The sequence below is a fragment of the Nelusetta ayraudi genome, unplaced genomic scaffold (genome assembly GCF_046127955.1).
Source record: "Nelusetta ayraudi isolate G7.1 ecotype Tasmania unplaced genomic scaffold, CSIRO-AGI_Nayr_v1 ptg000016l, whole genome shotgun sequence".
NCBI lineage: Eukaryota > Metazoa > Chordata > Actinopteri > Tetraodontiformes > Monacanthidae > Nelusetta > Nelusetta ayraudi.
In genome coordinates, this window is record NW_027466066.1 from 3,466,028 (window position 1) to 3,493,995 (window position 27,968).

The 27,968-nt window shown below is 46.8% G+C and overlaps 1 protein-coding gene across 1 annotated transcript; it reads left to right on the top strand.

Annotated features, from left to right (window-relative positions):
- Positions 1–1,115: 1,115 nt before the first annotated feature.
- Positions 1,116–27,907, top strand: LOC142886746 (trinucleotide repeat-containing gene 6A protein-like). Its single transcript, XM_076023882.1, has 27 exons — positions 1,116–1,271; positions 2,785–2,836; positions 7,806–7,904; positions 11,688–12,032; positions 12,313–12,360; positions 13,078–15,111; positions 15,236–15,413; positions 15,539–16,035; positions 16,455–16,586; positions 17,097–17,279; positions 19,162–19,350; positions 19,568–19,728; positions 19,942–20,019; positions 20,229–20,396; positions 21,027–21,182; positions 21,370–21,489; positions 21,648–21,785; positions 22,174–22,302; positions 22,427–22,601; positions 22,712–22,843; positions 23,210–23,377; positions 23,471–23,611; positions 23,755–23,862; positions 23,981–24,211; positions 24,845–24,915; positions 25,152–25,291; positions 26,219–27,907. The coding sequence occupies exons 5-27, from the start codon at positions 12,315–12,317 to the stop codon at positions 26,565–26,567; spliced, it is 5,724 nt and encodes a 1,907-aa protein (XP_075879997.1). The 5' UTR covers positions 1,116–1,271; positions 2,785–2,836; positions 7,806–7,904; positions 11,688–12,032; positions 12,313–12,314; the 3' UTR covers positions 26,568–27,907.
- Positions 27,908–27,968: the final 61 nt, after the last annotated feature.

Below are 27,968 nucleotides of genomic sequence, written 5' to 3' on the forward strand. Positions count from 1 at the left end.
GGGTCAGATTTGAACTGACAACCTTCTCACTGTGAAGGGATCACTCCACTGCAGTGCCACTCTGTTGATAACATAAAGCAATCAATCAATCAATCAGATTTATTTGTATATCCCTTTACAATAACCAAAAAGTACCCACAGTGCCTTTAAACAAAACCATAAAGCAATACATAAAAATAATATATACAGGATCAATGGGAAAGTGCTATGAAATATAAACATTGAAAGTAAGTAGTTCAATGCTTTGCAAATCCATGATAAGTCTTGTGATTGAACATATGAATGAATTCCAGAGCTTTATTTCCCCTTCCCTCCATTACACCTTTGACCAGCATCAATTTCACTGATTGACAGTAAACTGATAAGACTTGGGCTTTCCGCTGCTTTTTTTGTACCAGACCCATTTCAAGATATACAATGGAATTGCGAATAATTGAAAAGACGACATGACCCACTCTGTCTGGCAGGAAGGGATGACGTAAAACCTCAACTATTTGCAAAACTGTCCATTCAGAAGTATGGAAATGCAAGTATGGAGCCAACGTTATCTTTATGTTGACAATGTGTCAATCAAGGCTTTGGGTATTGTAAACCGGGCGCACATTTTGTAACCTTTAGCTCTGCAAATAAAACTCTGCGATAGATTTCATCTGCAGGGTTTATGTTTCTGTCATTGCCAATGTCACATATAAGTTCATTTAAATGAAAAGGCCGCCATCAACTAAGCCCGTGTATTGCTTCTTTTGATGTTTCTCAATTTTAAAATCAGAACCTATCGCTATTTATTTATTATTGGCTCGGTACTTTAGTGTTTTTGTGTCAATTAAATATTGACTCAAGGAGTTTAACCGCGACCATGCTACGTGACGCTATTTAATAAGGAGCTGAAGTCCCTGATTCCTGCGGTGGCTCTTCTTTTTAAATGCAACATAAAGTTGCGTTTCATTTTCTTCGGGTATAGGAAGTGGTGAACTTGTTTCCTGCGTTGACTACAGTTAACGCTGAAGTACGTGTGTGTGTGTGTGTGTGTGTGTGTGTGTGTGTGTGTGTGTATGCGAGAGAGAGAAAGAGAGAGAGAGAGAGAGAGAGAGAGAGAGAGAGAGAGAGAGAGGACCCCAGCGAGAGAAGGTTAGCCAGCAGTAGCGAGTTAAGAAAATGGCGATCATGCTGGACGGATGCCTCCCCTCGTAGATGCTGCAAACGTATTGAAATTATTTTAGCCTTATTGCCGGCTTTCTTTTCCACTCTGTTGCACTTTATACTTCAATGAGGTAAGTTTTTTTCGGTATCATTTGGCGGTGTTTTCTTTTGTGAGATTTTGCTTGTGTCTAATGTGAAGAGAACCCGGAGCAGGGGAAGCGGGGACCGGTGGAGAGAAGTTGAGCAGCCGCTGTTGTTTAGTTAGCCGTGAGTCGGCTTAGCAAGCTAGCTGGCTAGCCATCCCCTTTTTTTTCGCACTTGGCAGTGCGGATTGCATTCGTTTTTACTTTTTATTTTAAAATGAACGGCGAATGCGTCGGTGGATAATTTGCCGCTCTGTGTCTCTGCGTGCGTTGGCTTGTTTCCTTACCTCTCCGACTGGCAGACATTTGTACGGCTCGGAAGGTTAACCTTGCGCTAAAGCTGACTAGCGCGAACGCTGGTCACCCACAGCCTGCCAGCAGTGCGTATGTATCTGTCCAAACCATGTATGGTGTATTTTGTGCGATATTATGGAGTAATTTAAATTTTTGCTTTGGTTTCGCGCCAGACTTGATGGATTTCGTGTACCGTCGTGCACTGGAGACGCATAAGCCCTGGAATTTGAAAAAGACCGGATACGTTGTGTAGCCGCTTCGTAACGCTTGTCTTTAGCTTCATTAGCACCATTGCTAACTTGACGACGCAGGTTGCTCGACGGCTCTCCCGCTTGATTTCTTTTCATGTTTGTGCTTCGTGTCTCTGGTATGCTTGCTAAAATTTGCTTATATACCCGCAACTCTGCATTTAAGCGGCGTATGGCATGAATTCCTCATGCGAGTCTGCGTTGACGCAAACTTGTATTTCGGAGACGGAGTTTACAACCCCCTCTGTCGGTCAGGCAAGTTGGTTAGCCTATAAAGACTGCGATACCGGGCTTGCAGTCGTATGTACCTAACTTAATTAATACATTGTCCAGGCGACGCTGCGGGCAGCGCTATGCCTCGACGTAATCGAATTGCATCGACTGTAACACGATGACATGTTAAAGGCTATTGTTGATCTTGGCTCGTGCTGGAAAAATACCAGGCTCGGGAGAAGCCATGTTGGTTAAGCTGCAAGTCGGGCAACAGCTGAGATAATGGCCGATCATGGCCCGAGCTGTAACTCTGACCTACACACACTCGCTCTCGCAGTCTTTATCAGTCATTCTCAGACGCGCACACGCATTTGCTATTTACCTTTGCAGGGCCTCACTCAGCTCGACTGGGGCCCTTGCTTGTACGTCGCCCGGTTACGCACTTCAACTAGAATTTCCACACTGACTAATCAAACTATTCTTACTTTTGATGTACGTCTGAGGTGTTTGTTTATGTTTGTCCTCGCTTCCGTTTCGCGGATTAATGTCCTGTCGTGTATAATAATAATAATTACCTGTGAACAGAATGCGGTAGTATTAGTGCGTTAGTCTTCCAGGTGCGCCTTTTAAACGTGTTGTACAAGAGTAAACAAACAAAGCTGCGCCTCACCTCCCGTCAAAACGATTTTGTGTTTGCCAGTGTGTTATTTTAGCTAATAATTTCTGTTCACTCCGTCTTTTTCCAGAGATTTGGAATTGGAAGCTGTTGCCACCAAAGACGCTGAAGCATCTTAACAGGTGAGTTTGTCACCAGAGTTTGTCATCAACGTCTGCCATTTGAAAGGAGCACTCGGTGGTTTACACAGTGTTTCCCCATGGCTTGTTATGGCTGGCCTGCTGTGCGTATGTGCGCCTGTTTGGTGGGTTCAGAAAGGGTGTATTTCAGTGTGGGTCAGGGGGACCAGGCACAGGCGGCTGCTGCCGCTGCTTATGCAAGCACATGCAGTTCCGTTTGAATTGAATTGGATGGTCTGGGTTGGTCTAGGCAGTATTGTGCTGAGTAAGCTTTGCTGTTTTAAAATCACTAAATGAGAAGCCAGGGTCCCGATGTTTTGTGTGTGGTGAGGCGTTTGTGCAGCTCATTGTGTTAATACAGTTGGTTTTACATGCTGGCACACAATGGATCCCTGGACGTCTGTTGACATGCTGTGAGGTTGGCTTCTTTTACTTGTTATTTGTATTAACATTTTGAGCAATGCGTGCCATTGGGGTCATTGGAAAAAAAAATAATTCAGATAATAAACACGGATATATTTTTGAATATTTTCCTAAAGGGTTTAAATGAACAAGTTTCTTGTTCAAATGTAGTCAGAATGAATGGCTGTTTAAAAATAGATTTACGTCCAGATGTTCTGTGCCAACTTTAGAAATAATACAGGCTAATTACATGAAATACGTCATTGTAAATGTGACTCATTTGTTGCACTTGAGCTGCTAAACAGGATTGTTTTGTTTTGTCTTAAACATTTTCAGCACTTACCTCATGAATTTTTTGTCAGGATTCGACTGTAGGTCAGTCCATAGACTCATAGACATGCCATTCAGTTTGCTCATAGATACCAGGGCCTGTTGTGTTGGCTTGTTGCATTTTTGACCTTTCAAAAAATTCAACAGTCCTTCTGCGCCTTGTTTAAGTCTTACCAAACAATGTCATTTTTTTTATTTTTTTTAGTGTAGGAGACATAAACCATGTCTCTTCTTCAAGTGCGGCTTTTGTGTCGTCTGGGTGGACTTGCAGATGATCAACCGAGGGGTCACATGATTAGCCCTGAAAGTTGAGAAATAACAACCCACTTTCTGACACTTCTCTGACAGGCATTTGTTAGCTTCTGGTCGACCACTGGTTATTTGGCCCTTGCAGCGGTAAACGTTGGCTTTCTGGTGGGACGTTAAGCGATTGACTGGATTTCGGTCAGGTTTTCTCTTCACCTCTCGGTAAACCTCGAGGTTGCGTTTGAGCCCTGGATGGATTCTAAGATTTTTTTTTCTTTCCAGAATGACAAGAGGTTTAAATTTAACACAATGGAAAAATGTCAACATCGAGGCGTTTCCTTTTCCTTCCCTAGAACGATTGCACCGCCGACTTCCAGATTTCTTTTGTTTTAATAACATAATTCCCTTTGTTTCGAACTCACTGACAGGAAATGGAAACACGTTTTTAACAAGGGCCGGTCGTGTTTTGCCCTACACCTCGAGTATACCCTGATAAAGATATTGTCTCGTTGAGAGATTGAAAACTTCCAGGTTACAGATTAACAAGGCGTTGTAACCCTGCTATGTTGGAAGAGGATCGCGTGGTTGACCATTTCCCCCACTGAGCAATAAAGCCTCGCCTGCTTAGACTTGAAAAGAATTCTAGCGTTGAGTACTTGTGGCATGTGCACGTGTTCACTTAGGATGTGCGTTTCAGGTGAGCTGTTGTCAGTTGTCTGTGCAACTGAGATAAAAAAAATAGTCCCCCCCCCCCCCCATCTAATTTTCTGATCAAACTGGCCTGTGACTTGATTTTCCCATGTTGTCATGGTTTCTAATTAGAAGACATGGACACAACTGTTATATAGAACTTAGATTGCACAAACGCACGTGTACTTTTTTTTTTTATTTAATGACCCGCCCCATTTTCTTAAATTAATCTTCCTCAACCACAAAAACCATATCAGCTCTTGGGCTTCCGTGACCTGAACTGAACCGCCCCTTTGTTTTGACTGTGCTGCTAAGCAAGTGCACTGAAGTAGCCCGGCAGTAGCTGCCACCCGCCTACTTCCAAGTCTTGTTGTGCAGATTGCGAGGCGAGACTTCCCATTGACCACCTCGGCGGCCCCACTGAATGAAACACTTAGCACGGAACCCAGTGTGAGAACATGGTAATGCAAATGAATGCAAATGATGTGGTGTTGCACATGCAGATTAGCCATGCGTCTGTCCCTCAGCCTTTTGTGTTAAGGAGTCACATTTATTTGTAGGCGCTCGTGTTTACCAGTTTATTCTTGGGGTCCTTGTTGATAGCGGGGAGGGGAAAAAATCAATTTCAACGTGGCCACAAGTGGAATCAATATTCCGTCCCGTAGAAATAAAATCCTTTATGTTGTTCAGTGGGTGACTCACTTTTGAGAATGAGAAGGACACCTCGGGAGCCTTGGAAATGAGTCGTCTGAATCTTCACATTTCTGATCTTGGCTACTTCAGAAGTCCAAATATAGTTGGAAGTATTTTTAAATCTTTTTGGATTTATTCGACAGCTGGCAGAAACGAGTTCACAGACGACGCAAGTGGGCGGCGGCAAAATATGTGCTGCATTGTGGCGCCGTTATGGCAGAAGTGGACTTCATTGGATCTGAGGATTTGCAGGGGAAATTGTTTTTTTTCTTTTCTTTTATGGTGTTGTATCAGTCTGTAAATGACTGTCTGGACCGTAGGGTGCCTCACTGAATATGAATAGCAGCTACTTCATGCATGCACATGCATTCGGAGAGTGGAAATGCTGGACTCCAGAGTGAACTTATAATAGTAACAATTTGATTAATCAAATATGGCGTTTTAAGAAATACTTGTTTTGACATATTAATAACACAACAAGACACAACAAATGTCATTAATCTATTCATCAAGTATTTAAATGCATATCTTGGTAAATAATCAGTTGACTCCTATTAATACAGCTTCCTGATCAGTATTGACAATCTTCTAATAGTCAGCTGCAGCTTCCCACGACTGATTATTTTTCAAAACATAAATTTCTTTTATTTAAAGCGGTTTTATTTATTTTTTTATTTTTATTTTTCAATTATTTTGATCTGATAAAAAACATGCATTATGAAGTCCAGAGTTAATAATTGAGACGAAATGGGATCTCTCTGGTTAGACATGAACCCTTATCCCTCTCTCCCCTGGTGTCACCACCCCACCGTGTCTTATCCCTTCTTTTGCTTTTTGGTCACTTGCCTGTCTCCCCCCCCGCACACACACACACGCACACGCACACACACACACGCTCCCCACCACCACCAACTCCTCAGTCAGCTGTAGATGTCGGGGGATGGGTAATTGTCGGCCCATTCATAAACAGATGCTGCCCAAGCCACGTATGTGAGCTCTCCAGGAGGGCCCCCACCAGCTTTGCTGTTGTTGAACCCGAGGCCATCTGCTGAGGCACTTGATGGTTGAAAAGAAGCGAAAGAAAGCGAGGGGAGGGTGTGGGAACGGGGTGGTGGAGGTGGTTGCGGAGGGAAATAAGAAACCGGTTCTGCATTTACACTTGGATTGTGAGTGATTGGGGCTGAGAAGAGAGCAGTTTTTGTCCATTATGGGCTAACGTGGAATGGAAATTCATCTCTGCTCCTTTGACTGATGCTGCTGTGAAAAGTCAGCAAGCGCCAAAATTCAAATATTATTCACGAACTGTAGGCGTTTTTTTATGTTTGAACCTTTTCATGTAACCAGTTATTCACCGAAATTTGACTAGCCACAAAATGCAAAAATTCAATTGTTTTGCTTCAGGAAATATGCTCAATGGGACCATGTGGTGGTCGCGCAGTATTGTTTCAGTCGTGGTGTCTGAGTTGTCTCAGCATCTCCGTACGTTTGTCTGCTTATAGCATAGGTAACTGCTGTGCTGTAATCCCATTATGGGATTAGCCTGCAGCTTTCTCCTGTAGGCTAAATGGCACACCCACTGGTTCCAGTCCGGCTGAATTTAATTTGACTCTGACCGAGGGCAGGAACAGCATTGGAGTCTAAATACGTGCAAATTGGACATTGACCGGGAGAGTTTGAAGCGTGAAGAATGTAAGAGTCCAAGTGCCCGTGTAAGCCTGAAATACAACATTTTATTGTGCGACACGCAAGTTGTTTTTTATTATGATCACTTTTGTAGTCAGACGCCCTTTTATTTTTATTTTTTTTACCAGTTCTTGCCAGGGAAAACAAACTGTTGCAATCGGACTGGTATCACCGTCGGCGTGAGCGCGTAATGCGAAACCGTTCTGTCCCCGTGGGCAGAGCGCAGCCAACGAGAAGGCGGTTTACTCTGTAAAGGTTGCAGCTAATGCTTGCCTCTTTGTGTTTCAGTTATCTTTTAAGTGATGTGTGCCAGCGCCATTCTTGAGCATTATTTTTTATTTCCCACAGAGCCACTTTATTGGGATAGGTCACGGCAGGGTGTATTAATTAAGCGTACGCTGCACCTTTAAACCATGTCAGGGGCTTTTTATCAAGCTGAACAGATGAAAAGCCACAAGAGCTCCTGATTTTCTTGTATTGCGTAACAATTTTTTTTCAGTTCTACATTTCAAATTAAAAAGCAGGACATTCTTGTCACGAAGCTAGCTCACTGACAATCTAGACGGCAAATATTGTATTTTTTAATGAAGCTTCAGTGGGATCTAATTGATGACGTGAAGTCAACATGCCGCGACGCGTTCGAGGATATTGTGTTGCGCATTGGCTAAAACGAACCTGCTGTGTCTGACGTGGGCGTGTCACGTGGTGGCCGATACCTTTCGTTTGTTCGGGTTTTTTTTTTTTAACGGTCAACAAAAAAGTAAGGAAAACGCCGCCACGTTTCCATTTTAACTGAAGAAATACACACGTTCTTTGGGTTCTTTTTGGAGTTGCACAAGCACTGCACCAAAAAAAAAAAAAAACAACAAATAACCAAGTGATTGTGATGGCAGGTACACTAACGTTAGTCTGTGGTGGCTCTCCACAGGGAACACGCCCATAGAGGGAAGAACAGTGAATGGAAGAAAGAGAGAAACAGAGAGTGTGAAGAGGAAGGAGGATAAGAAGATACGGGTCTGGTCAAAAGGTGAGAGCTGCTGCTTGTGTTGTTGGGCCCAGGTGGGTGTTTGTCTCCAGATGTAAAAACAGCACTGCTAAAAGATCAGAGTTGAATTTTAGTTTTTTTTTTTTTTTTTTTTTTATAACTGTGATGCATCTATTTAAACCACCAAGATCCCCTTTCTTAAAAAAAAAGAAAAAAAAAAGACGAGCATTATTTTCTTGCAAAGCTTGCTTGCCTCTGTCCATCCGTCTGTCTGTCTGTCGCAGTCCCAGCGCGCTCTGCTCTCATGACCGCCTCAGTGTACTCGGCTGTGTGACGTTGTCGCTTTTTCCATTTGAATTGCTCTTAGAGTTTCCACTGAGTCCTGTTTGCACAAGCCTGCTTCAGTTACAGCTGAAACCACTGACATCGCCGCTGCGGACAGGAAGTCTGATAGCGTCTATCGCTGACCCTAAGAGTGTTTTTTCTACGTCTGAACTGAACTGTTGGCTTGTGTTTATCCAGCATCATTTTCACACCTGACAGATTAGGCGTTGTGTTCCAATTTACTTTTTTTTCTCTCCTGTTTAAAGACGGAATAAGAAAAGCAATTTATTCTAGGCAATTTCTCTGCGGTGGCTGTTGCTGAATGATCACTGTTCCTTTGAAAAGCAAATGCGCCATTGGATCGAATCTATTAGTGTGGCCAAACACCTCGGGGTTGTGTGATGAGGAGTCACATGTGGTATTGAACATAACGGGACCCATTGCTTGTGAGGGTGAGTTTATCGTGTGGCTGAATCTCTGGTGGTGCCGGGCTGCAAGTTTAGATGAATTCATTACTACCTTCCAACCACTCTGCTTTCGGTTTTTCTAATGTCAAACCTACCGATTGATATGGCACTCATGGACCATGTGACAGTTACACTGAGACCACTCTTCTGCAATTTCATCTGAAAGACACATTGTCTTCCATAAGGATGCGTGGAGAAAATGTGTTTGGAGTAGGGATGCAAATTATCGATTAATTCATTAATCGTTAGTTGATTGACCTTAGCGATTGATTAACGGTTAACTGATCAGCGGCGATTTTTCCTGACCACCTAAATTTCACAATGAAAAATGTGCAAGGACGACATTATTTAACCCTTAAATAATGTTGAGGGTCCAATGTGACCCATTTTTTACATTAGAGAACAGTAAAAACACCCTAAAAATGTATCCTCTGACTTTAAGTTGACTTCTAATGGGCCACATTTCAACTTTTATTTTTTTAAAGTTGTTTAAAAGTTACTTGTTCTAGGTATATTATGACCATCATAGTATCTACAGGTGAATTGCTCTTTCCTGCCACTACACTGTTATATTAACTACCTGTGTAAAATATGTTCAATTAATTGCGAGTAATTTGATTTAATCGATTAAATTCTTAGTCAACAATTAATCGATAATCGGTGAGTAGTTAACATCCCCTGTTTGGAGCAGCTGTGTTTTCTTCCACACTGGCACGTGCTCACTGCAGCGATGTCACCTTGTTCAGACAAGCCCTTATAAATTGAGGTTTCAGGAACGTTGGCATGGCAACTGGCTTGCCTCAAGCAAAACTTGAGGCAAGTATTTCATAACCAGCAGATTTTAAATGTGCTTACAGGAGTTAGCTGCTGCTCCAAACATTTTGGCTTGGAGGCTTCGAACATCCCACTCCTCCAAATTAAAATCATCTGATAGCTGGGAAATTACACAGAGGAGGTTAATGATCACATTCTACTTTCATTGCAGAAATAATAGTCGTGCAGTTAAGGTATGGCCACCAAAAATGCCACCAAGGGACCTGATAATCCCCATCAGTCGTTTCCACTTTGGAATAATTTACAGGAACTAATTTGAACGTTTCTTGCTTTTAAGGTTTTTTTTCCCCTTGTATTTCTTTTCCCCACCGCTTTCCTATCGACTGTGCTGATGTTTGCCAAGTTGACCTTCGGCACTCTCCTTACAAGTCAGAATCTGCAGCCGCATTCCTCTCCCCTCGGTGCCGATGACAGCCCCGCTCTGCCTCGCCAGCCCTCCCTTTTCCACATTCCGCCTTTTCTCCCCTGTCCCGCTTTCCTCGGAATCATCTATTCGCTTTTACTCCTCCTGTCACATTCAGCTGCACTCTGTTTGCCCCCACCTTACCAAAACGGCCGCTACCGCCAAGAGAACAGGCCCCGGCTGCCTGTAAGATGATAGCGGTCGGACGGTTGCCAAGTCCGGGGCCCCTCTTGAAAGCCTTTCTTGGATCCAAGTGGGTAGAAGGAGGAACAAACTGTTCTGTGTGCTGAGCGGGAGCATAGAACGCACTTTTACCGGGTTGAAGGGAATTTCTAAAAATAGCCCCATTTGCATGGATCCTTAAGGAATTGAATTGGCGTCCTAATCAATGGCCTCTATACGAAGCGTGTGCGGGCGCAAGACTTTGTTGGGATTTTGCTTAATTTCCTTCTTTGTCGCAATGGCAATTGGATTAGTTTACAAGTTGTTAAAAATGACCTTACTTCAAACCGCACAGCCTTTTAAGGATAAGTGGTGTTTCTTGCACAGTTGCTTGAGAGTTGACAGGTACTTGCATTTCAAAAGGTTCAGTTGAGAGTTCACATTAGGTGTTTGCCCCTCAGCACCACTCGGTCATACAGTTAATGACTTTTTTTTTTTTTTTTTTTTTTTTGCACGTTAGTTGTCTGTTGTTTAAGTGCAGTTTTTGTTTTGTTTTTAACCCATTGATTCTAGATGAGAAGGGCCTGCAAAGGAAAAGCGGCTAAGCAGCTTCTGCCGGGCTTAACGTTTCGGTGCTGGCTGCCTGCCTATGTTTAGCTACGAGGTAAAGCAGTTTGGCCTCAATGTACTGAGACTATAGTTGCTCACATTAGTTGCAGGGCGCGTGCCAAAAGAAAATATTTTTTCCTTGATGAGTTGTTGTGGTATGTTCATCTTTCTGAGACACGCTATACTCACCCAAGCTTCCACCTGCCATCAATAAAACAAAATATGAATTGGAAGTTAATTAAAACACGTGTGTGTGTGTGTGTGTGTGTGTGTGTGTGTGTGTGTGTGTGTGTGTGTGTGTGTGTGTGTGTGTGTGTGTGTGTGTGTGTGTGTGTGTGTGTGTGTGTGTGTGTGTTTTCTCCCGACGTGTATCCGTTAGGCCCTCTCTCACCGTATGAACAGAGAGGTTGTTATTTGAACTTAGGATTATAAATAGAAGCATGTGCCGCCGCAGCAGGCGGCGACAACTCTTGCGCTTGCTAACCTGCACGAGAGAGAGAAAAAATGTCAGGAGACAAACACGCAAACACACTTGGCCCTTTGTGTCAGACACGGGTGCGCTGTCGGCGAGCGGTGTTTGCGTCCTCCTCCGTTCATCCCTTTGAACTCTTCCCCAGTTTCAAATGGGTCTTTCATTTCCTCTGACTCCTTGTTTCTTTGTACCAGAGATTTTATTTTCTTCTTCTATTTCGTCCATGGCTGGCAAGGTTCATGGTGTCTGCCCTTGTGTAACAGTGCGCAAGTATAAATCATCAGCCCGTTCGACAGTTAAAGGCTGCTTTCAAGTGTTGGCCAGATGCTATTTAAAGGGTTTGCATTGAACATTTAATCTGTGCTCCAGTAATTTCACGAACACTAAGCATTGAATATTTCTCTCGAACCTTGTGAAGAAAGTTTCATCTGTCCCTTCAAATTGAAGAAAGCGTGGACTTTGAAATGCTGTGAGGTCGTGGTTGATCTTCATGCAAGCTTAAATTTTTCTTTCTCCTCTCGCCTTGTTTTTTCTCCCTGTCTGTTTTTCTGCAGTTGAGGAGCATCCCAAGTCAGGCAGAGTCCCAAATCAAAGCCTCACTGCCCCTTTCAATCTCCCCCACCCCCACCCCCGCACACACACACACACACACACACACACACATTAACACACGACACCCTCACGCAGTCTTCAGCGATGCCAAGGGGGCCTGACCAGCCTGCTGCCCACTCTGACAAGCTCCGTCTCTTCGCCTCACACTCTTGAGGCTGTGCCCTCTGAGATTTTACTTCGGACCTCCCCGTTTGTCGAGCTGGGAACCAGAGGTCACCTGTTCCTCACTCAGCCCGGGGACGTCCTCCTGTGCAGCCCGGGACAGCATCCACAGGCCCCGCTGAAAGGTAAGCAAGGAAAGAAACAGCGCGCCAGAAGAGACCAACCTTCATTCAGTGCGATCAGTCGGCTTCAGCCATTATAAGTTACCAATGAGTACTACAAGCACAACAATGATCATCGGCCCGTGCCCTTCTATTTGCAAGCCTTGCTGCCCCTGTACTGAGCCTTCTCATCTCTGATTCTCTTAAAGTATCTCGTCTTTCCGCTTCTCCTTCCTGTATGTTTTCTGGAACTTCATCTAACTCCCTTTTACTCTGTTTGACAGTCTTTCCTTTCTGTTTCCAGGCATGGCTCCCATTCGGGATTCCGTCAGCCACTCCCCTAATCAAACAGGTGATCACACATTGCCTTGCCTTCCTGTTTTGTTTTTTTGTTTTTGTTTTTCTATTTTGTCTCTTCAGCGCAAGCCCTGTGTTGGGTGGTCTCAGTTTGGCTGAGCTTACATTAGGGGCGAGGCGTTTTTATTCACGATCAGTCAAAGGGAGACGATTGAATAAGTGCAAAGTTTGGTGCTCCAAGAGGAGAATTGGCGAGCGCATCTGGCAAGTGTAGTGCAAGTTGGGGATCTGAGGGAGGGACAGTTTGGGCATCCACTCAGAGGAGACTCACTGTTGGACAATGGAGAACCAACACAAAAATGGGAAGTAGTATGAGAAATGGAAAGTGAAAAAGAGCTCCTCAATGATTTTTAGTCCATTCAGTGGTGGGATCGCGAAGAGTAACGACTGAAGCAGCCCAACATGAAAAAGCGGTGCTTATACTTCATTTTTTCAGGTAGTTGCTCGCTGCTTGTGAAGCTTAAAGCTATTTGCACATATGTGTCCAACTGTACCTGCAAATACTAATCTGTTAAATGTCCTCCTGAAAATCAAAATCTAACCACTAATCGGAAAATACTCTGCAGTGCTTTCCCCCTTTGTTGTTTCTTTATGGGTCAAACAGACCTTAAACACGCGAAGCGTCGTCCCACTCTTTCAGAAACCAACCTTAATATTGTACTGAAACAAATGTTCTGTAACTCTCGTGCTAACGGCATCCCTCCCCTTCCAGGTTTGGAGCATCCCGGCTTGGAGTCACAGTATGAACCTTCCCCGTGGTCCTCAGGCTCTCCCTGCAGCAGTGACGGCAACAGCAACTGGGGCAAGGTCTTAGTGGATGGAAGCACTGACAAATCCAACAACTCCTCCTCAGCCAACTCCTCCGTCTGGCCGCCCCCCTCCTCGTCGTTCTCCTGCTCCTCCTCCTCCTCCTCCTCCGGCTGCGGATCGGGCTCGGACCCGGAGCTGGCGTCAGAATGCATGGATGCGGACTCTAGCTTCCTAAACGGTTCAGAGAAGCACCTTGCCGCCGTGACGACAGCGATGATGTCATCAAATGCTTCTTCCTCTGTGTCTTCTACGGCTTCGTCACCTTCCTCCTCCTCCTCCGCGACCTCTGCCATGATGGTTGGCGTCTCGGTGAACGGAGACAGCAACGGCAATAGTCAGCAGGCGATGGCCGGAGGAATCGGAGCCATCAGCGGTTCAAATAATGGAAATACCACCACTGGGCCCTCCCATTACTCCGCAGCCGGGTCCAGCAACATTGGCAGCAATAACATGGACAACCACAACAAGCCCGTCAGCAACGGCGGCATATGGGGCACCCAGTCAGGTGGCAACATGGCCGCCACCGCTGGCAGCACCACCTGCGTCAACGGTGGGTTAAACCAAAACACTTTAAACCCAAATGCCAACTTTGGTGCCTGGCTGCAGAATCCAACCCCTGGCCCAGGGTCCCCGGGCCAACGCTCTTCACAGGCTCAGGGTAGTTCCAAACTGGGTCTCGCTCCCCAGCAGGGCGCCGCCCTCGGCTGGGGCGGCATGGCAGCTCCGAACAAGAGCAGTGTGATGGAAGACGACGACGCGACTAATGGTACGGCAAACAACAAGGTATTAGGAAGCAGCAACAGTGGAAGTGGCGGCCTCCCGCCGGCCAACCTCAACACTGAATCGAACGGACCAAATAACACTATGATGATGAATACTACTACAATTACTACTAATGCCACAATGACCTCTAGTCCACCAAACTCTACAGGCTCTCCCAAGCTGAGCGGAGATGATCACTGGGGCTCCGTCGGAGCAGCAAATGGGGGTCCAGTGGCTGCTGGCAACTCCGCATTAGCGCCCCAGCAAAGCCAAGGAGAGCAGGGGGGTCCTGGGGCCTTCGGTACACCGTGGGGCACAACTACCTACCCTGGAGACAAGGGCCACCCAAACGCCGACACTGTGAACCCCCCAAACCCTGCCTTAATGCAGGCCGGGAACCCCCAAATTTCCTCTACTGCTGCTTACAAAAGTAATAATAATCAGACTAACACTGCGGCCCCACGATGGGACCAGGGGCCCACCAATAACACAAGCCAGCCCCAGAGTAACCTGCCCTGGGGTTACACTTCCAACCAGCTACCAGGGCCTCCGGGCCAAACATCAGGAAACTGCAACCAAACGGCGATGGGTCCTCCGGCTGGAATCCCTCGCCCCTGGGGGAGCAGCGCCTCCTCCTCTTCCTCGTCCTCGTCCTCGTCGTCCTCTTCCGCGTCCAACAACAAGATGTCAAACGGCGACTGGGGCTCCGCCGCCCTCGGCGCCGCCGCCCCGGAGGCCGAAAATCAAAAAGGAAGCGCCGGCAACAGTGGCTGGAAGAGCCTGGAGGATGACGCCATGGGCATGGGAGGAAGCGGAGGCCACGGCCTGGGGAGCGTCGCCGCCGTCTGGGGTCGCTCGGGAGGAAGCGAGGGCAGCGGGGAGAGCTCGGGGGGCCGCTCCAGCTCGGACAGGGACACCGACCCGTCAAAAGGGGGCCTTCGCAGGAAGGCTGCCGCTCCGTCAGTGTTGCCAGTTTTGCCCCGGGGCGAGTTGGACCCCAGAGTTCTGTCCAACACCGGGTGGGGCCAGACGCCCATCCGTCAGAACAGCGCTTGGGACGTTTCTTCCGCCAAGAATCAGCCGCAGAGGCCCAGAGGAGACGAAAGAAAGCAGAGCGGCGGAGGTTCTGGTTGGGGCGCAGCGACGCCAGCAGCTTCCTCCCAACCATCTGGAGGTCAGCCTCAAACCGTTTTAATTTAAACTTTTCAGCGAAATGATCAAAGAAGTTGAACAAAAAAAAAAAATCTAAATAAGAGTCTTATCACAAAAGATTGACATTCTCTTTGTTGCACCTGCAGGTTGGACTGGTGAGATGAATGCATCAGGGCCTGGCACAGGCTCTGGCTGGGGAGAAAGACAAGGTTCTGGGTGGGAGAGCAAAGCCCCGCAGAATGGGCAGAGTGGCTGGGATGACGGCTCCAGCTTCAAGGGGAGCGGCAACACCAGTAACACCTGGAGCAATAACAAAGACGACAGGTAATTGAGCTCAATTTCATTTTCACAGAATTTTGCTACTTTTTTCATGTCCTTTTTAAGCTCTTACTCGCTGTTCCTTGTCATGTGTGCCATTTGAAACTGATCACCTGTGTTGGTTTCGACAGGTCCAACACATGGACGAACACACCCAAAACACAGCAGGGCTGGGGTTCCGGCAGTGGCAATGGAAGTGAGGGCTGGGGCAACGCTGGAGATCTCGGCAGACCAGGGACCACAAGCCACTGGGGGGAGCCCCAAAAAGGTGCCAGGTCCGCGGGCTGGGACAGCGACAGCGACCGCTCCGGCTCCGGATGTTGGAGCGAGCCCGGCCGAAACACCAACACCAACACCAACACCAGCACCAGCAGCAGCAACACCTGGGTAGGGAGCGGAGGAACAAATACCCCAGACCAGAGCGCTCCGAACCCGGGCTCCAACTGGGGCGACTTGGCCCACAAGCCCAATCCTCCTCAAAGCAACAGCCAGGGCTGGGGGGAACCGGCGAAAAACAGTCACGGCGCCAAGAACTGGGGTGAGCCCAATCCCAAGCCGAGCAACGAGTGGGGCAAAGGTCCTGAGTCCAGCACGTCCAGAGGCACGCAAGGACCGAACAAGCCCTCAGGTAAGTCCAAGTGGTTTCCCTCAACATAGATTTCCCATCGACATAAACAAGTCTTTTTTTTTTTTTTTTTTTTTTTTTACAGGATTAAAAGTTTAAACATTTTAAGTTTTCATGGACAAAATGCAGAGAAAAAAAGACAGATTAAATGCATTAATAGAGCAGTAATAAAGTGGAATAGAAATTAAGATAAGATATAATTAGATGAACAGAAGCACTCAATTATAAGCATAAGAGAAAAGAAGAGTCTTCGACCTCGATTTAAAAACTGACTTCGCCTCTGTTGGCAGCTCATTCCATTTGTGCGCAGCATAACGGCTAAATGCTGCTTCACCATGTTTGTTTATTTTTTATTTTTTATTTTTTTTTAGCGAGAGGAAGGCAAATTTCTTGTTAACCTTCAATCAAATTTTGTTTTGCAGGTTGGCAGGGAGGCCCCATGCCCACAGTTGGGCCCAAGGAGATCGTCTCCACTGGCTGGGAAGAGCCCTCTCCAGAGTCCGTACGCCGGAGGATGGAGATCGACGACGGGACCGCAGCGTGGGGAGACCCAGGTAGACGTCAAACTGGTAAATAGCAGTCCTTTGCATTCAATATTTTTATAGACCTATCGATCTCTAGTTAGAGTAAAATAATAGAAAATGTTGATATTTTTTCAGTCAGACTCGCTGGTGAAGAAGAAGAAACGTGAGAGCGTTGTTTGGTCCTACTTTTTGCCAGTTGATAAAAACATTTTATTTATGATTTATCTTTTCAATTTTATAGAACTTTATACTTATTTATGATTTATATTTAAAATTTTTGGCATTTAGAAAAATTTCTTGAGCTGTTTTTCAACAGCGCAGTGTCTTGTGATTTTTTTACTTTTTATTTATGGAAAAAAAATTACAAACCAAAAAGTGTATTGATATCTGTATCGCAATATCGACCCCAATAATATTGAATATCGTATCGAATGTGAAAAATATGTTATCGCCTACCACTAGTGAACCGCCAGGTGTGGTTTTCCAAAACGCTCCGCCTGCGGTCCAAACCTCAAGACTCGAACCGTTCTTTTTCTCCAGGCAAATACAACGGCGGATCCGTCAACATGTGGAACCGGCCCGGCCAATCCGAGCAGGAGGCCATGGGCCCGTCCTCGCAGAGTCAGCCTCACCCTTCGCAGAGTCAGCCTCACCCTTCGCACAGCTCGGCCCATCCTCCTCAGCCCATGCAGCCGGTCGCCCAGGACAAAAGCTCCGTCTCAGGTAAGACGGAAGCCGCTGCTGCGACGTTGCACATGCAAGGGGGAGGCAAATTTTAGTGCTGCCGTTCCTTCGTAATCCTGTCGTTGGTGTGCGCAGAAAGCTCTTCCCTTAATTTGGATGAATTTTTTTTTTATTGCCAGCCCCCCCCCCCCCCCCCCCCCCCCCCCAGAAAAGAATCTGACCAGCCTTTCATAGACCCCAACACACCGGCTTGAGCCGTAATTTTATTATTTCCTCTGCTTGAACACAACAGTCAGGAGCACAAAAACATGTGCTTGCGCCCGCACATGTCCCAACATGTGCGCACACGCGAGAAGACAATGCTTTGAATCGCACTGAGCCGTCCTCGCCTCATTGAATAGTCAGTGATGTTACAACAGTCCTGGTCTGTCTTCACATTTCTCAGCATTAGCCTGCAGGAATCATCTGATTCCAGTCTATTATCCATAGTCGATTCTGTATTTTTCATTTTTTTTTGTTGATATAAATCTTTTTTTCTTTTTCAAATTACAAAGTAAATTGCGGCTAATCCTCAATTACCTTTGCACGGCACTGGCGTGCGGGCACAAGTCCTTTTGCTCTCGGCTCCGAAACGTGCATCTCGAACTCGGTGTACGTGCTTTTCACGATGGCGGAAAAAGCAAGCCTGAAAAGGGATTAGAGCCCTCGAGCCCGGAGAGGCAAAAAGGAATGCGCACCAAGCGACAAACACATGCGAAGCCGTGCGCGGCTGAAACGGAGGCACGGAGAGGAGAAAACAAACGTGCGGGAGTTCTCTCCCGTCTCCCCGTGGCGTTGGCTACGTCCAGGCCTTTCTGTAAAGCCGGTTGAGTCATCCCTCTGGAATGCTAAGAGCATCGATTTCTCTCTCTCTCCTCACCCCCCCGCCCGCCCTCCACCTCCTCCTTTCTTGCCTGCCAGTTTTGCGAGCTGAAAGACCGGCTTTTGTTGGGATTTAGAGAAAGAACTGTGATTGGTAGTGGTGGTGGTGGGGAGGGGGGTTGGGGAGTGGGGGGGGGGGTGACTTTATTGAAGAGTTTTGGTGCTGGATGGAAAGTTGGATGGAGTCTAAAACTAGCAGAAAAATTGGTGAAGGAAAATCTTGTGTAATTAAGGGACTCTTCCAGGCCAGCTGGTTAAACTTTGCCATTTCACGCATCTTAATTTAGGTTTTCCCAGCCGCTGCGAGGCAAAAAAAAGACGCCTTGAAAACGAGTCGGACGTGTGCACGCTTGCGTGTCGTCGTTTTTTTGGAGAGCAGCTCGGAAACTTTCACACGCGCCGGCGCTGCTCGGCCAGTTTGCCGGGCACGCACGTCTACCTCGGCGGTGTTTTGCACACGCGCTTGTGTGTGTTGTGCGAGCGAGCTTGCCCCCTCCCACCCCGCCCCCTCCCGGTCGCATCGGAGACACTTGAGCCCGAGGCCACCCCGTGATCTGTCCTATTTTTATGGGGAGGTATCCCTGGAATCTCCCCGGACATCCACTGGCGAGAGAGGAGCTCGCAGGTCTGACTGGTCAGCTGTAATGCGAGCCTTTTGAACTGGCCAACGACTACCTTAGCACACACGTAGTCTCCCACCGAAAAGTGCACGGCAGCCTGTGCATGTCTGCGCAGCCACTTAAATTAGAGGTAAACAACACTTACGTAAAGGGGGTGACCCGGTGTCCTTAATGAGCAGGAGAAGGCTGCGTCTCAACCCTCTTGGCTCGCGTCTCAATCTACGCGTATGACATTTCAACCCTCCTTGCGGGTCAGCACCGCAGTGTCAAACTGGAGAGAATGACAGTGTTTTTCTGCAGTTAATCAAGGTCTAAAAATCAGCTTCACTGTTAACTTCGCCGAGCGTCATCTCACCGACACGGCCCTGTCTCTCCTGCAGGATGGGGTGAGTCCTACCCACCGCAAAAGGAGTCCTCCACCTGGGGTGAGCCCGCCGCCGGCCCACCAGTGACGGTGGACAACGGCACGTCGGCCTGGGGGAAGCCCGTCGACACCAGCTCCAGCTGGGAAGAGCCGAGCAGGGGCTGCAGGGATTCCGGCTCCGGATGGGGCGGCCAGCACGCCCAGCACGGCCAGCACGCCCAGCACGGCCAGCACGCCCAGCACGGCCAGCACGGCCAGCACGCCCAGCACGCCCAGCATGGCCAGCACGCCCAGCACAAGTCCGGTAGGCGCAATATCGATGCGGTTCAACCCGCCCTCGGTCGCTCAATGCGATTTCCGTCAGCGCGCCGGACCAACAATGTGGGCAGCTTTCTCATTTGTGTCATATTTTGCGACTTCAGGTCCGAAGCCCATGGAAACCTGGTGCGGTGAGGATTCGTCCATGGGTAACAGCTGGGACCAGGAAGAGGAGGTGGAGATCGGCATGTGGAATAACAACCAACAGGACAGCCGGTCCAACGACCAGAACACCTGGAACTACAAGAATAAAAACTCCTACAAGGTTTGTTTGCGCTGCTCGTTTTTCTTCGTCGCCGCACAAAATAACCGAAGCTCAGCGAACTGAAATGAGGCCTCCAGGTTCTCTAACAATAGTTTTTCTCTTTTGAAATACTTGATTAATTCCCCTGAAGAAAAGTGGGTGGTTAATAAGTGGACTCCACTCATGTCAACTTTCTGTAGTTGATTGTTTTTTGTTCTTCCAACCATGTTTCAGGTGAACAAACAAGGCAACAAACAGGATGAGCCCTGGATGAAGCCTTTCCTCAACCAGTTCAACAACATGAACTTCTCTGTAAGTTTCCAATTGTTTGCTTGTTTAGGATATGCATAGATTAATAAGTACATAATAAACGCGAAGGTCCCACGGAGGAAAGCGCGTCCACTTTCAGAGCTTTGCATGAGAACTGTTGCCCCTCTCACCGTTTCTCCTCACGTGTCTTATATAACTAACGGCCTCGTTCACACCAACTGATTCTGCTCTTTCTGCGTCGCGTTTTCCAGAGAGATTCACCGGACGGCTCCATGAAGACCGGAGCAGGGATGGTGCAGGACAAACGCGTGGACATGGGCAGCATGGGCGACTTCAACGGAGTGGTGGGGAAGAACCCTGGGCCCCGACACCAGTCCCACAAAGACTCTGCCATGGATCGCAGCCCTTACTATGACAAGGTATGCACGACCAGTGCGCCTGTTCACTGCTGTGGGTGGGAATGTAGCCATGAGTGTGTGGAACCTCCTCTGCAGCGCTCGCCATCTGCATTTGTCTCCTTTAATCTACCGCTGAGGACTCTTTGCTCTCTACTGCCCCGCAGTGGTTCTGCATACACACTGCATTTAATTTATCACCTATCGCCATCCTTTGTGTGAAGTATTTTCTCTTTTTTTTGTTTTAGTTCATCTAAAATATGCATCGAAATTCCAGTCAACAATATTTTTGCTGATTTTTAATTATTTTATTGTTTGGTACTTCTGGACATTTTCAGCTTTGCTGCTTCAGCATTAAACGCTGCTTGTTTCAATGTTCCTATTCTTTTAATTCCTCCCCTTCAGCTCTGCCGTCCTTTATTAGTTTGCTTTTCCTCTTTCTTCTCTTGTCTCCCACTACTCTTGATCTTCCCTCGCTCTTATTCTCCGCTCCTCTGTTCACACGTTGCTTTCTCCTCGCGTCCTTTTGCACAAAATTAACTTGTGTCCTTCTCTTCTCCTTCCTTCTTCGCTCCTCCGTGGCCGCCGCCAACGCGCTTCCTGTCCCTCTGTGCTTGCCGTCCATCTGCTGTGCACCTGGCCTTGCTTCTGCAGCTGTCTGTTTCTCCCGCTGCTTACGATAGCCAGTCCGCTGACGAGCTTTCCTCCAGTCAGAGCATGAGTTTCTCCCCTTCCAATTCTGCTCAGCCTCTCTCCTCTTTTGACTCTGGGCCATCTCCTGCCCGTTCTAATCCCGGGGCGTCTCGGCAGGTGAGTGTGGGCGGACGAGGAGGATGTTGTCACAGAGTCTCGCACTACAGACCTGTGATGGCAGCAAAATATGAAACAAAAAAAAAATTACGATCATCCAAAAAAAAAGTTATGGGGAGTTTAAAAAAAGGGGTATTCAAGTTGTTTGACCGCTGTGTCTGTGTCTTTGTGTCTTGTCCCTGCTTAGAATGTAAACCCAATGATGGGTGGCAGCAGCGTAGCACAGGGCCGTGGCGGCCCCCAGTCCCAGGTCCCCCTCCAACCTAACCTTCGTAATCAAGTGCCTCCACCCATCCTGCCCTCTCAGGTAGCACATGTGTACAGAACTTATGCTGACTAATGTGACACAATTCATTTTTCCGGCTGCAAAGTTTCTCCGGACGCGCAGGCGGCCTTTTTTGGGGGGGGGTTTGGTCTCCATTCGTTTTCACCATCAGTGACCCTGTTTGTTTTATTTTGCCGCAGGTTCCGCCATCCCTGTTGAAGTACCCTGGAGGCAATGCGGGTCTGAACACTCTGCTCGACCCCCGGCAGGTGGCTATGCTCAAGCAACTCTCCCAGTTCAGCCAGCTGAGTCAGCTGAATCAGCTCAACCAGTTACAGGTAAAGCTGTGGCGGACGCTCGACTGCACAACTCGTATTTTCTGATTGATTTTAAAAGTATAACACAAACATTAGACATAACCTGTTGCTTAAATGGCAACCAAATGCCAGGCTATGGGTTGATGCACAATGCTGATGCTTATCAGTGATACCACAGCAGCCAAATGGCAAAATTACACCCTGCAAATAATTACATTTACCAAACGCACTGCACTTGTAAAAATTATTTCAGCTCACCAAAAATCTGCTGTCCACCTCATTGCAAATGCATGTTACCAATGCACTGTCCTCCGGTGCAACTCTGCAAATAAAACGCGCCTTTGTCTCAATATTTGATCTACAAAACAAAGCTGATTTTTTTTTTTTTATTATTCTTGTCTGCCTGCAGTGTCTTCTTCTCCAGCAGCAACAGCAGCAGCAGCAACAACAACAACAACAACAACAACAACAACAACAACAGCAGCAGCAGAAGGTTCAGAACCAGAGAGTAATGCCAGTGGGACGACCGACTGAACAGGTGTGTGTGCATGTATTTCTAAGATTCACCGCAGATTCATCCAGATTCTGACAATGTATTTGATGAAACACTGCAGTCTCCAATGTAATGTTTCATTCTGTTTTTTTCCAACAACCTCTCGTAGACGCGCCCTATTGGTTGGTCACCATCAATGATGCAGACTGGACGGCCCCTGGACCCGTCACTGCTGAAGCAGACTCCACCTGTTAAATCGTACCTGGATACGTATCTAGCCCACAATACACCTGAGATGCAGAAGGATACCACTGCACTTGGATCCTTCAACAACTTCCCTTTAAGTATGTGGACTTCCGCCTTGACATATTGTTTAATTGATTGATAGCAACGCACATTTGTTTATCTTGATTCAGAGTGACTTCATGTCCTTGTCTCTGCTCATGTCTTCCAGCTGGCTTAAACTCCAATGTATCCATGGACATGAGTAGTGGTGGAGGAGCTCTGGGCTACAAAGAGCCGCCCCACTCCAAACTGAAAAAACTTTGGGCTACTACTGACCCTCTGGAGCAGAACAGCAAATCTGGTAAGACAACAACAACAAAAATCCACCCAATCCAAGCCATCCTAAAACCCCAAACTTCCCTTAGAATCAACAGATACAAAGATGCTCACACAGACACCAACACATCAGATACTGGCGCATGAAAATACTTACATGGATGCGTACATGCACGAAAGAGAGAAGTTCATCATTTTAAATCCTCAACCGTTGTCAGTAGTTTTAGAGTAAGGCATGATTAGAGTAAGAAATGATCAATCACAATTCTTGCTTAAACCTCACAGAGATGCCGACTCTTTTATACTGCTGTACACTGTGCTGTACAGAACGCCCGCAAGAAGGGAGAGAGGCCTCAGCCAGCGTTTCCTCATGTTTGTCTTCACCCAACAGGTGCTATGTCGTCTGGGCTGCGTCTGGAGGAGTCATTCTATGACTTCCTGTCTCCTGGCCCATCTCCCCTGAGTCCTCCCGGCCAATCACTGGGCTCTGTGGGTGATGGCTGGCCTCCCCGTGCCAACTCTCCCCCACCCCATGGAAACACTGTCACCTGGCCACCAGGTGAGTTTTCCCGTCAGCTGCAAGGGACAAATCGAAGCGACACTGCACCTGGCGGCAGGGGAAATGTGCTCATGGCTGCGTTTGTTTGCACAGAGTTCCGGCCTGGGGAGCCTTGGAAAGGTTACCCCAACATTGACCCTGAGACCGACCCTTACGTGACCCCTGGCAGTGTCATCAACAACCTCTCCATCAACACCGTCCGCGACACAGACCACCTCAGGGACAGGAACAACGGTAGGCTTTTTGGACTTTAAAGTACGAGTTCTACAGAAAAAAGCGATTTCAAGCTATTAAAGGAGCTGCACAGTTTAGATGGTGAAATGATTCAGGTACGACAAGATGGATTTCAACTTTTTTTTTTTCCCTCTTCCTCCCAGGGCCATCCTCATCACTGAACACCACGATGCCTTCTAACAGTGCCTGGTCATCCATTCGTGCCTCCAGCCACAGCGGTTCCCTCACCAGTACAGCACAAAGCACTTCAGGTACGATTCTTTGCTTTCCACTCGCGCTGTGATTCCACCTTTTTAGGCCCGACGGGTAAAAACAAAACAAACAAACAAATGCACGATGAAGAAATGCGCCTCCGTTTCGCCCCAGCAGCCAGACCCAGCGAATCAAAGTGGTCCCCTGGCGGCGGTTCTGCGTCCAATTCCTCCCTTGCCCACGAGCTGTGGAAGGTCCCCCTGCCTCCGAAGGCCCTGCCTGTGGCTGCCCCCTCCAGACCACCACCCGGCCTCACCAGCCAGAAGACCACTGCTTCCTCCTCCGGCTGGGATGGCTCTGCCCTGAGGCTGGGCTGTTGGGGCTCCACTGAGTCCAGATACACACCTGGTAGGAGCAGGAGGAGGAGACGACACTCTACTGTGCTGCTTGAAGGACTGATGGCATTTTGGTTTTTTATGTGTGACAAATTACACAAGTGCTTTGCTGCAACACTAGAAAAAAAAAAAAACAGGGCTCGGTATCATGTTATAAAATGAAAATGATCACCTTCGAACATGAAAATTATCACGAAGAAACCTGATAGTTTCACATTTCGTGACAGTTACACACGTTAACGTGAACATTATCATGTAAAAAATGTGAAACTATCATGAAATAACATGATAGTGTCATGTTGTAACATGGAAAAATCACGTAAAAACATGAAAGGTATCACAAAATTATGTGATAGTTTCACGTTATGACAAGAAAAGTATGACGTATTTTGTGGAAAGTATTGCATAATAAAAGTGAGACTTTCACGAAATCCTGTCTAGTGGTTTCATGTTGTAATGTGAAAATGATTGCCTAAAAACGTGGCTCTCATGTTATAACATGATACTGAGCCGTTTTTTGTTCTAGTGTGGCAGCAATGCGCTCCCGTAGAAAAAGACATGACCTTCTGTCACACAAGTTCTTTGTTGAAGACCAATGTATGTGGAAAAACAAACCATATGATGTCATTGTCAATGTTTTCATTAGGTTCCAGTTGGGGAGACAGCAGCAGCTCAGGAAGAACGCAATGGCTTGTCCTGAAAAATCTCACACCTCAGGTGCTTGCATCGACACAAATACAACATTTCCTCCATGGTTTGTGCACATGTATAGAGAAGCGGCATTATTATTCAACACTGCAGAAGAAGAAAACAAAGTACATGAATACTTTTGGATGCTTGTACAGTAGCCAACAACATTTTCCAACTGTATTTCAAATGCGGTCTCCGTTAAGAGTTTCCCTAACCGGTCTCCCCTGCTGTCCTCTTGCCTGCGGTTCCCCCTCCCCCTACAGATTGACGGCTCCACACTGAGGACCCTGTGCCTGCAGCACGGCCCTCTGATCACATTCCACCTCAACCTGCCGCACGGCAACGCTGTCGTGTGCTACAGCTCCAAGGACGAGGCTGCCAAAGCTCAGAAGAGCCTGCACATGTGAGTTGGCGCACGCAGGCGGACGGAGCCGCGCCGGAGAGAAATAAATTGCAGCAGTTGTAACGAGTTAATCGGAGGCCGAATGATGAGACGTGGTTGTTTGATTTGCACAACCCACACATTTGGAGATTTGGGGGGAGGAAAAAAAAACAAAAGGCGAAACGGTAAAATTAAAGAAGAGAAACGGGCACACAGCTGAAGAATTCTGTAAATATGAGTTATATAAATATAAGTTGAAGTGTGTGCCAAATGGATAAAGACTTGCTCAGTGCTGTAATGCATTGGAGTTGTGCTCCAACGCTGTTGGCTTGTTAATTAGCACAGGGGGCTCTCGTTTTCACGGTTCGTTTTTTGATAGGCTGCCTTGTGGGTTTCCTCAACCCCTGGGTCAGCTCAGGAATTGATATTTACTTTGTCATACCCACCGTTGTAATGTATCACATGCATCGGCAACATAGCCTCATCTTTATATTATATAACACAATGTAGTAAGTAGGGATGTTAACAATTAATCGATTATCGATTAATTGTCGATCAAAGTTGGAATGCGACCCATTAGAAGCCAACTTGAAATCAGAGGATACATGTTTTGGGTGTTTTCACTCTTCTCTAATGTAAAATGGGTCACATTGGACCCTTAACGTTATTGAAGGGTTAAATAATGCCTTCCTTACACATTTTTCATTGTGAAATTTAGGTCCTCGGGGAAAATCGACGCTTATCAATTAATGGCTAAGCATTCGATAAGGTCAATCAACTCACGATTGATGAAGTAATCGATCATTTGCATCCCTAGTAATAACTGATGGAGTACTGTGGGTTTTATATAGCTGTCATCACCTCTTATTGGCTTCATTAAAACAAAAAACATTTTCGCTCTCACTTCCCATGTAAACGTGTTTTCTCTCCCTCCTCCTTGTGTTGCAGGTGTGTTTTGGGAAACACTACTATCCTGGCCGAGTTTGCCAGCGAGGAGGAAATTAACCGTTTCTTTGCACAAGGGCAGTCATTGGCCACTCCCTCCTCTAGCTGGCAGGCCATCGGCTCCTCCCAGAGCAGGATGGATCAGTCTCACGCCTTCCCCAGCCGCGCCGCCGAGGCCAGCCAGTGGAACGGCGGCGACCTCCACGGCTCCTCGCTCTGGAGCGGGCCCAACTATTCCAGTAGCCTGTGGGGGAGCTCCAGTGGCACCGAGGCGGGCCGGATGAGCAGCCCTAATCCAATGTCCTCCTTCCTCTCGGTGGATCACCTGACCGGCGGCGGGGACTCCATGTGACGCGACCCGGCGAATCAAAGCCGGCCGGAGGGAAGGGGTCAGTAAAAAAAAAAAAAAAAAAATCTCAATAATCAGCAAAGAGAAAAGAAGAAGAGAGGTAGTTCTAAAATGCAAATGGCACTCGTTGGACTCTGTCTCACTTACAAGATATTCAACAAAACGGGGTCTCCCCTGTGGAAAACAAGTTACGTTTCTCTCTCTGCACATATGTCCACTTTGTTTTAGCCCAAAAACATATCAGTCGGAATACTTGAATCATGCAGGCCAATTCTATAATGTGAACCGATGGATATTTGCTTCCAGGTAGTGCTCTTTCAGACCGAAAAAAAAAAGCTTCAATTGAGCTCATTATTATTATATATATTTTTGTTTCATTTGTCATGTTTATTTGAATTCCAATTCTTTTCATTTTTAACGTTTTCTTTTTGTTTTCTCTTTTTTTTTTTTTTTGCATTTTGCATTTTGTTTGCTGACAATGTTGGAGTATGAGCTTTTTTAACTTTGCACTGAATGTGGTTTTTTCTCAGTATATATATATATATATATATATATAATCTGCAATATAGAGGGAGCAGCCAGTTTTTTCCAGTGTAGCTGTTTACTCATTGAGGTCCTTACTGTATGTGTGTGTGTGTGTTGGCGCGCACGCGTGCGTGTGTGCGTATGCGCCCGTGTGTGTGTGTGTGTGTGTGTGTGTGTGTGTGTGTGTGTTTGGAAGTACCGTGCGTGTGCGTGCGTGCGCGTGCACGCGCGAATGAGTATTTGCGCGCTCCTCTCTGCCTTGGCACGCCTACCTTACCGCGTTGTCGTGGAGTTCAAGATCAACAAGTGATTAAAAGAAGAAGCTGACTTAGGAGGAGGATTCTCTGGCGATCGTTAAAAGTGACATTATAAAGTATTGCACCGATTTTTTTTTTCTTGTTTTTTTTTTGTTTGTTTTGTTTTTTTCTTGTTTCTTTTTTTTTTTTTTTTTTCTTTTTTTTTTTGAAAACTAAAGAACGTTGAGCTCTGCAGTGCAAAAAGACTGTAGCCGCAGCTGGGACTAGCAAGGCCCCCACCCGCGCGCCCTACTGTAGGGGGGTGGGGCCCGTCTAGCAAGCCCCTCCCCCGCTCGCCCTCCTCTGTGGGCGGGGGGCGGGGCCGGGGGGGGAGGAACAGCACTTTCAGAATAGGCTTTCAATGTTTTTTGGAGGTGCCACACTGCAACCTCTTGTTTACAAGACTTAGGAGGCGGAACGTGTGTCCATTCTTCATTTTAAAAAGATGATAAAGAAAAAAAAAAAAAAATCACGAAAAAAAAATTTAAAAAGGAAAAAAAAGTGGAAAAAAAATATATAAAATGGAAAAAGCGGAGAAAAAAAAGAAGTAAACTCTTATTGAGGATGAAGACGATGCTTTGTA